This window comes from Cebus imitator, unplaced genomic scaffold (genome assembly GCF_001604975.1).
Source record: "Cebus imitator isolate Cc_AM_T3 unplaced genomic scaffold, Cebus_imitator-1.0 Scaffold24, whole genome shotgun sequence".
In the NCBI taxonomy this organism is placed as follows: domain Eukaryota; kingdom Metazoa; phylum Chordata; class Mammalia; order Primates; family Cebidae; genus Cebus; species Cebus imitator.
This window is the reverse complement of record NW_016107339.1, coordinates 13622422-13632854: the sequence shown is the minus strand read 5'-3', so window position 1 is coordinate 13632854 and position 10433 is coordinate 13622422. Positions and strand designations below refer to the sequence as shown.

Here is a 10433-nt window from a genome sequence, read left to right as displayed (position 1 = left end):
TGGCCTTCAGAGTAAAACTTCACCGGTGCGTAAAGTCAGACTTAAAGAATTTGAAAATACACAGAATCTTAGAGAATGTTATAACTGTTTATTAGAACTAACATACATCCTACCTAATTTCTTAGAGGGCTCTTAATGAGGCTAATTATAATGGCACATCCCTTTGCTATTTTAGTTATGAATCAATGGCATGTCAATAAGTGCTTTCTAAGAAAGTTATTGGACAAAGTACTATTTTGAACTCCAAATTTTATTCCCACTCTTAATTTATGAAGAGGATCATTTCTCTTTCTACTAGAAAAGGTAACAAATTAGCTTTTGTTAAAATGGTATACTGTTCTTCTGAGTTTCATTTACTTATTATTTTACCTTACATTAAAATTATGACCTGAAGACAGAAGCAAATGGAACAAGGTCCACTGTGTTATGGCTGGATGAAGCAGGAAGAGGAGAGAGACAAAACTAGGTTAAAGATAGAAAGGGCGTCTATTGTCTCCTCAATGACTTTGCCTTGTTCAGACTTTCCCTTCACCCCACAGGATGTGAGATCTGAAACAGCACCGTCAACTTCCCATCCAAGATACAATCCTAATCCCACATTTAACACCCTAACTTCTTAACTGGAGTTGAGTTATTTAAAGTATAATACTAATAGGTGAAATTCTTGAGTACCATCCCAAAACATTTTGTTCATTTGCCAAAATCCTAAGAAATTTCCATGAGATACAAAGCAGATAAGTCTGGATACAGGAAAAAAGATAAAAACATGCTATTCACTACACAGCAAGAAAGATATTGAGTGAAAGGCAGCGTATCTCAAAAGGGACCTCAAAAACCCTCTTCATTCACAATGGCAGGAGCTAGAAAGAGTAAAGCCACCTATAGGGTCAAATATCTCTCCTAATCATGTTAAGGCACTGGATTCTGAATCCACACAGACGGAGACCCTCGCCATCACCTCTCACAAGGACCCAAGGCTTGCCCCACAGCATTGCATCTGTACTACTTACCAGCTGTGTGACCCTGGAAAAAGGCCTTCAACTCTCTGGGCTTTAATGTTCTCCATGGAAAATGAAAAGGATATTAAAATATGACAAGTATATGTAAAGAGTCCTAGGAATTTTTCATTCTAAGTGCAGTATATGTACATTCCTCACAACTGCCTAAGGAGTTACCATCAATGCCTCCAACCAAAGACTGGAAGGAGCATACCCTTGAATGAACAAGTTGGCTTTACTGTTTATTGCAATGATGGATAAAACTCACCATGGGGATTGTGCAGCCCCTGAGTAAGAGACTGTTGGAACCAAAGAAGTAGAACCAGGAGAATATATATATTAAGAGAATGATGCAAGGAATTAATTATTGCAACTGTAGGGGTGAGCTAGGCAAGTCCAAGATCCACTGGGAGGTAGTTGTCAGGAAGGGCAGGCTGGAACTCTCAGCACAGGCTGACATGCTGCCCAGAGGGGAATTTCTGTTTCCTCAGAGAAATTTCAGCTCTGCTCTTAAGGCTTTTCAACAGCTTAGATTAAGCTCACCCATTTTTTCTAGGATAAATTATTAACGTCAACTGATTATGAACTTCAATGACATCTACAAAATTCTTCACAGCAACATCTAGATTCTGAGTATTTGATTGAATAACTGGGGATCACAGTCTAGCTGACACGTAAAATTGACGATTAATCAATTGTAAGTTTCGTGCTTGTTTTAGGTGATTTGGGGGAGGATTTAAGAAAGAGGGATTTTGCTTTTAATTGGATTCTGACAGAAAGTGGAGGGTTGGGTGGCAATTGGGTAGCTTCATAAATCCTACCTAGAGGGACGAAAGACTATCCTGAGGCTACAGATGTAATTAGTCAAGATGTAACAACCACTGTCAAGAGAGATGTGCCTGGTTATTTTTGTGGTTTGGACAGCATTCATGTTTTGTCTGGCTTCAGACATGATGACTGAGCATTCTGGTGTTCCGTCTCAATCCATCGTGCTCACAGAGTACCTGTGTGATTCTACGAAATCCTTTATCTTCAACAGGAGAACCATAACCATCTGGGAGTGCCAGGCTAGCTCCTAGAAACCCCAAGGCCTTATTAATTGCATCCAGACAGCTCTCAGGGGTCAGAACACTTTTTTTTGTTTCACCTTTTTTTATTTTACAGTCTCTGCCACTGGGAGGTAAAACATAGTGCTGAGACTCTCAGAAGGCCGTTTATCAAGGACAGAGTGATTCTAAATAGAACTTCCATTAACTCATGATTTCTATCACATATAGAAAATATATTCACCTGAAGAAAATAATAGATTTCCTTTTAATGACTAACTTTAGCTCGATCTCTAGTACCTTGCAAGTGGTAGGATAACAAATTTTAAAAGATCTGGTAGTTTAAGACAAGAAAACCATCTCTCTAAGTCAATGCAATCCTTATTATTCTCTGCTTAACTTTTGACTTGACATTCTAAATTTAAAAAAATTCTTAGAATAATTGAGCCAACGAAAGCTTTTTTTTTTTTTTTTTTTTGAGACCAATCTGAGTGCAGTGGCATGATCTTGGCTCACTGCAATCTCCGCCTCCCAGGTTCAAGCAATTCTCCTGCCTCAGCCTCCTAAGTAGCTGAGACTACAGGCTCGTGCCACCACGCCCGTCTAATTTTTGTATTTTTAGTAGAGACAGGGTTTCCCCATGTTAGCCAGGATGGACTCAATCTCCTGACTTCATGATTGCCTGCTTCAGCCTCCCAAAGTGCTGGGATTACAGGCTTTAGCCACCGTTCTGGCCCAGGCAAAGCTTTTAAATGTAATCAATGTCCCTAAATTTCCTTTAAACATACTCAAACAGTACCAAAACACAGAACATAAGGATTACTCAACGCAAAGAAAACCTGTATAAAATCTCCTACAGTTACTGCAGAGAGCACCATCTGACATTATAACCTCTTTTTATTGCCCTGGCCAAAAACACCTGAATCTTTTGAGAGCTTGAGAAGAGCTTACCCAGCTGGATTTATACAAGTAGAAAAGGCAAAGGTATTGCTTGCCTATCATCAGCAGAGATCACTAGGTAGGTGTGGTCAACTTAATATTTGGAGAATTCCATAGGCACTATGGAAGCAGAAAGAAAAACAGCTAACCCACATACAGAAGCCAGAGAAAGTGGAGGGAATGGGGACTGCCAGGGAGGGAAATCAACTCAGGGAAAAATTCCTGGAGGCTATAACCCAGAAAATCCTGAAGGATTCCATGTAATTGATGACCTCATCTATCCATGAGGCTGCTCAGAAATGCCCACCCCTCTTGCCACTGGCAGACATGCACACACCGGAGAAGATTCCAATTTAGTGTCCTCCCTCTATTCACAGAACATTTCCTCAAGTCCACTCTGAGTGGAGGCTGCATCACAACCAGGGGATTTCCCTGTCTTCTTTCAGGGCTGTTAATACAAACTCTTCAACTAGTAACTGAGGTGTCACCACTGGGGATTTTTCTAATTGGCCGAAAGCTGATCCGGCAGGGTTTGGTTTGGATGTCTTCAGATTTCCTTGTCTGTAGGTTCTCACAGTTACTCTACAACTCAGAACAGCAATTGCTGAGGCTGCCTTGCGAAGAGGATGATCCTAAACAAAGCTCTGATGCTGGGGGCCCTCGTCCTGACCACTGCGATGAGCCCCTGTGGAGGTGAAGACATTGTGGGTGAGTGCATGGGTGACGGATATTTTCTGGAGCTGAAAAACAGGAAATTGAAGAAATGGAGAGAAAACAGTTTGCAGGGAAATTGTAGAGATTTCCCAAGGGCCCCTTCAGTATTAAGAGATTTTAAAATTATGGCTGTTTTTCCTTCAGGAAACCAGAGCCCCAGCCTACTCTATTTGTTATCTATGCTGTTGGCATTCTCGCTAAGGATGCTATTCTGTTTATATCATATTCAGTGACTACAGCCTGGGGGTCTCTATGTCATTGCATCATGATTGCCTCAAAGATTAGTGAGGTTTCCATTGTGGAGAATTTTTTATTACCAAAAATTTGTGAAATGTCACTCTCAAATTTCTCTGAACAGCTTTGAAGCTTTTCATATGACTCCTGTAGTAGAACTTGGGGTAAATAGTTTCATTAATTATATACTCTATAGATATTAAGAAGGATGCCCTTTTCTTTCTCTCAGACTTGCTCACATTTCCACATAGGAACTGGCACAGGAGGGGAGTGGGTAGAGGAGTCCAGCAGGCTGGATGCCTTCAGCAATCATCTCACCACATGGTCCTCACTTACTCTCAGCTGCCTCATCCGTGTCACCTCGCAAATAATCAAATAAAATTGGCATGTAGATAAGCTTTGTAAATAGTGAAAACATGAATGTCAATTTTTTTACATATTTCTAGTAGGTATAGCCTCACATATCTTTTCTTTAGCAAAATAAGGAATCTTTTATTTTAAAATTGAGAATTTATGATAGAAAAACTTGGTAAATTAAATCATGTAATTCTTAAATTATCAACCCAAATTACCTGTTCTTCACCTCATCTAATAAAGTCCTATAAAAAGAAAAGTAGGCCAGACATGGTGGCTCACACCTGTAATCCCAGCACTTGGGAGGCCGGGGCAGGAGGTTCATTTGAGCCTAGGAGTTTGAGACCAGCCTGGGCAACGTAGCAAGGCCTCATCTCTACAAACAAAAATAAAAATAAAAATAAGCCAGGCATAGTGCTGCATACCTGTGGTCCCAGCTACTCAGAAGGCTGCAGTGGAAGGACTGCTTGAGTCTAGGAGGTGGAGGCTGCAGTGAACCATTATGGCACCACTGCACCCCAGCCTGGGTGACAGAGAGAGACCCTGTCTCAGAGAGAGGAAAGAAAAAGAGAAAGGAAGGGAAGAAAGACAGAAAGGAAGAAAGGAGTAAGAAAGAAAGAAAAAGAAAAAAAGAAGAAAGAAAAGAAAGAAAGAAAGAAGAAAGAAGAAAGAAAAAGAAGAACGAAAGAAAGAAAGAAAGAAAGAAGAACGAAAGAAAGAAAGAAGAAAGAAAGAAGGAAGGAAAGGAGAAAGAAAGGAAGGAAGGAAGAAAGAAAGAGGTAAAGAAAGAAAGGAGAAAGAGAAAGAAAGAGAAAGAGAGAAAGAGAAAGAGAGAAAGGAAGGAAGGGGAGGGAGAGGGAGGGAGGGAGGGAGGGGAAGGAAGGAAGCACAGATTAATTATTTGGTCTTTTGTCGTCCATCTCTTTCCACCTCTCTTCATGCATTCCTTTCTCCCTTTGCCCTTTCAGGATCCATCTCTGACTCTCTGCTCCTTTATAATCATGGACAGTGGGTTTGTAAAACAAAAGTTGAAAAGTCCGATAGTTAAAAGGGGAATTGAACAGGAAGCTACTCTAAACTTCCACAACCTTATTTACCGTGGTTACTCCACTGATTACCTGCTTCTCCAGAGCACTTGGCTTCTTCGTTCCAAATTTCCTTTCTTCAGCCTCGCACCAGAGTGCCCTGGTCAGGCTCGGCTCATCCATTAGGCACAGCGTGGGCAGTGCAGGGAACCCTCCATCCTGTAAAGCTACAAGAGAATGTTTTAACTCCTTTTAAAGTCAGAAAAAAAAGAAACTTCAGAGCCTAAGAAAATGTTTTAACTTCTAATTCAGCCTGAATTATATTGTTTTATACCAATTCAGTCATAAAACATAATTTTCCATATTTTTATGGAGGAAGGGACCCACAAAAGCAAGAGTGCTCAGGGCTCACAATTCAGAACGCAGCCCCCGTCATGGCTGATCCTGGTCTTCATATGGCTCTGCTACCTGTGTGCCTGTCAGTCTTCCCCAAAATCTATGCAGTCCTCTAATATAGCAACTGTCATTTAATACACATGTTTGAGCACACAGTGAACTAAGTTTTAAGGATTCAAAGATGAAAATTCAGGCTGTCTTCCCTGCTGACAGTGCTAAGACTAGTGATGGAAACAGTATGGGGTGCAGGAAAGCAGAAGGCCATTGCTGAGAGGGCAGTGGCCCCAGCAGAGGTGGAAACTGTATAAGTGACTTGGTTCCTTCTGAGCCAGCAGGGTGATGTCCTCCAGCAAAACTCGGCATCCAAGACAAGTACCAGATGAAAAGAAGGATTGTATATATTCTGCATATATTCATGTGTGAACAAGGAGTCAAGGTTTATTGCAAGAATAAGGAGCCTTTGTTGGTAGCCTATTAAGACCAACCAAGGTGGTATTAGTGGATAGGGAAGAAGGTGAGCTGGAAGAGGAACAGACAAACTTGGAGAGCCAGACACTGAGATGGAGGGGTTGGAGGTCATAACGTGGTCAAAAGCATGTTGATGGGAGGACTTAGCTACAAAATTGTTAACTAAGCAGAGACTTCAAGGATGAATTTTAGGATTTCTCCAGGAAGTCCTAAAAGATAATTTCACTTCAGGGAGAAAAACAACAGACCACTGCAAAGGCCAGGGAATGTGAAAGAACAATGTAGTTTGGTTTGCTTGACAGATACTTGTGAAGGATGTTGGACGGTAAGGCTGTTGATATCCTCCTCACAGAACTCACCACAGTACATTGTATTTGCTCCCTTACCTACCTGACTCTCCCACTATTCAGTAGGTTTCTTGATGGTAGACAATGCCTGACTGATGTTTTACACATCCCCTGCTTGTCTGACCCTTGCAGATGCTCAGAATGTGGGGAAGGAAGGAAAGATACAATGGTAAAAGGCTTACACATGTCTTGACAAGAATGTCCACTTAGGCTCATTTGGCTGCAGTTGTGCTACAAGGCTGCCTTTCTGCTCTGGCATCCTCAGACAAGCACACTGCCCGTTAGAGGAAAAAGGGCTTAATTTACCTTAGTCCTCAAGTGAATATCAGCATCACGTCAGAACTCTGTAGAAATTCAGTAACCCCCTTCAAAGGGAAAAAAAAGTGGGGGAATGACAGAAATTCAAAAACTAGTAGAGCTTCCAATTTTCATTTCAGAAGAAATCAATTACTCTCCTCCAAGGAACATTACTATGAACAAAACAGAGATCTTAGAAGGAAGCATTGTTTACTTACTATATTTTTTGTAATGTTATTACTGTTCTTGTAATACGCTTTCTTAAACTCTACAATTGTTAGCAGAAATTATTTTAATTAATAACATCCTGCATACTTTTCATTTATAAAAAATCAAAAAGAAAACAGAGTGTCCTGTTCTGAGCCAATCCTGAGAGAAAGGGAGGTATAATCAATTTATTAACTGATGAAAGAATTAAGTGAAAGATGAATCTTAGGAAGCAGAGGGAATTAACCAAATATCTGACTAAGAAAGCTACATACTATGATAACGTATTCATTCCTTCTTTTGTTCAATTACATTATTTAATCACAAGTACATGAAGTGGCAGGCACTCAGGAAATAGTAAAAATTGGACATGTGTTATTCTGCCCTTTTGTAGCACACATTATAGTGGGAAAAAAGTGCAATTTTAACCGGACAACTACCAACACAAAAAGGAGAGGAAGCAGGGGCTGGAAATGTCCACAGGCTGTGCCAAAGATGAAGTCCATAATATTTGAAAGTCAGCTTCTTCCATCATTTTTGTATTAAGGTTCTTTCTTCCTCTCTTCTCCACCTTCCTGCTTGTCACCTTCACTCACCAGCTGACCACGTTGCCTCTTATGGTATAAACTTGTACCAGTTGTACGGTCCCTCTGGCCAGTACACCCATGAATTTGATGGAGATGAGGAGTTCTACGTGGACCTAGGAAGAAAGGAGACTGTCTGGCGGTTGCCTATGTTCAGCAAATTTACAAGTTTTGACCCGCAGGGCGCACTGACAAACATCGCTACGGCAAAACACAACTTGGACATCATGATTAAACGCTCCAACTCTACCGCTGCTACCAATGGTATGTGCCACCATTCTGCCTCTCTTTACTGAATATATCCCTTCATATCAAGTTTCATTATTTTCTTTCCAAGAGGTTTCCAGATCTCTTCATGGCAATTGCTGAAATTTTATCATCTCCCTTCTCTAAAATCACATATTCCCATGTAATACAAGGGTTTTTCCACTATGCATTCATTAAATCCTTCTAGGAAAGGTCTCATCAACCTCCTACCTTATTGAACATGCCCACAGAGAGAAGGGAACAAGAATGAAGCAGAAGCAATGTGTCATTGCTCCCAAGCGAAAGTTAAATAAGACCTCTTTGACCAGCAGCAGAGGAATTCGCTGGTAGGAGGGCTCTTCCAGGACATAGTGCAGAACCTCAAGGCAGAGCTATTCACACTTCACATCAATGCTGCTTCCTCACCACAGAGGTTCCTGAGGTCACAGTGTTTTCCAAGTCTCCCGTGGCGCTGGGTCAGCCCAACACCCTCATCTGCCTTGTGGACAACATCTTTCCTCCCGTGGTCAACATCACATGGTTGAGCAATGGGCACTCGGTCACAGACGGTGTTTCTGAGACCAGCTTCCTCTCCAAGACTGATCATTCCTTCTTCAAGATCAGTTACCTCACCTTCCTCCCTTCTGCTGATGAGATTTATGACTGCAAGGTGGAGCACTGGGGCCTGGAGGAGCCTCTCCTGAAACACTGGGGTAAGTATGCGTTCCACCACTGTTAGATGCTCTCCTGTTTGTCAAGTTCAGAACTTCCTGCCTTTTACTCCTATATCCCAAAACTTGTTTTCCACACTTCATGGGATTCTTTTCTCTCTCTCTCTCTCTTTTTTTTTTTTTTTGAAAGATTAGCGCAATGAAAGCAGAGATTTATTGAAAATGAAACTACACTCCACAGAGTGGAAGCAGACCTGCCACTTCATGGGTTCATGGGTATTAATGATAGATTTCACTCTCCTCCCTAAGCCTGGGGCCTTGAGTCTCTGCAAAGCCAATCCTGCACCCCATCCCATTCCACACACACACATGCACATGAGGACACTCTGCATTCTGACCTCAACAACTTCACTTCCACAGAGCCTGAGATTCCAGCCCCTATGTCAGAGCTCACAGAGACTGTGGTCTGCGCCCTGGGGTTGTCTGTGGGCCTCGTGGGCATTGTGGTGGGCACTGTCTTGATCATCCGAGGCCTGCGTACAGTTGGTGCTTCCAGGCGCCAAGGACCCTTGTGAATCCCATCCTGGAAGGGAAGGTAAGATTGAGATTGGTTACAGCTGAAGCCGCAGTATAAGAGGAAAGAAAGTGGGAGGAGGTTGTGGAAACAAATGTGGTTGAAAGTAGCAGGGGAATTGGGGAGTGGCATGATGACACAGGAGTCCCCTCGGAGCCATCCATCTCATGTCTGTCCTGTTGCAGGTGCATCGCCATCTACAGGAGCAGAAGTGGACCTGCTGCTACATGACCTAGCACTATTCCCTGGCCCGATGTATCATAACCCTTTTCTCCTCTAAATGTTTCTCCTCTCACCTTTTCTCTGGGTTTTAAACTGCTTTATCTCCTCAGAGCTCACAAATGCCTTTTGCATTCTTTCCTTGACCTCCTGATTTTTTTTTCTTTTCTCAAATGTTACTTTCTAAGAGATGCCTGGCGTAAGCCACCCAGCTACCTAATTCCTCAGTAACCTCGATCTAAAATCTCCATGAAAGCAATAAATTCCCTTTATGAAACCTATGTCAAAATTTTCGATCTTTCATCCAGGGCTGACTGAAAGTATGGCTAAGAATTAGGAGACTCTTATGTTTCAAGCCAATTTAATCTCCTTTCCCAGATCATATTTCATGTCCAGTAACACAGAAACAACCAAGTACAGTATAGCCTGATAATGTGTTGATTTCTTAGCTGATGTTACTGTTTCTTTCTTCCTTGTGTTCCCATCCTTGGGACTGCCACCACCCCCAATTCAGGCAACAATGAAGTTACTGGATACCGTACTCTGCCCTTGGCTCAGAATTGTTATAGCAAAAATTTTGAAACTAAAAAACAAGTCTGTACCTATTTCAATATGGCTTTTAAAAGTGTGACAGAAAAATAAGTTAGGATAAAGGAAATTTGAATCTCAAAAATATCAAAAGTAAAAATTCATTCTTAAAACTTTAATTTTATGAAGAACGGTGACAGTAGAAGCCTTCCTCTCCCATCCTCACCTTGAGGGAATAAAAATTATTTAGGCAGGAAAAGAAATGGAAGTCAGATAAACATTACAATAAGACAGTAATGTGGGTATGTAAAATGGATCAAATACTTACTCCTCACATAGGGTTAGTGACAATGGAAGAAGGGATGGGAGTAGAGGCCACAGACATATCTAGAAGCCCTGAATATAGGCGCAGTCTTCCTCACCTCCTGAGTGAGGCTTTGCCAGAGAACCATGTAGCTTTCCCTGTGCCATCCTGGCGTGAAGGAGACAGTACAGTGAATACACCCGCAGGATGTTTCTAGGAAACATGCCGATAAAAAACAGCGCCAATGTCTTCAGAAATTCCCAGTCCTTTCCGCTCACCCTT

At 41.7% G+C, this 10433-nt stretch overlaps 1 protein-coding gene across 1 annotated transcript; it reads left to right on the top strand.

Annotated features, from left to right (window-relative positions):
• Positions 1-3475: 3475 nt before the first annotated feature.
• On the top strand, positions 3476-9600 carry LOC108300086 (HLA class II histocompatibility antigen, DQ alpha 1 chain). The gene is made up of 5 exons (XM_017522739.1): positions 3476-3691; positions 7625-7873; positions 8287-8568; positions 8947-9121; positions 9286-9600. Exons 1-4 carry the CDS (start codon positions 3610-3612, stop codon positions 9099-9101), a joined length of 768 nt encoding a protein of 255 aa, XP_017378228.1. The 5' UTR covers positions 3476-3609; the 3' UTR covers positions 9102-9121; positions 9286-9600.
• The last annotated feature ends 833 nt before the right edge of the window (positions 9601-10433 follow it).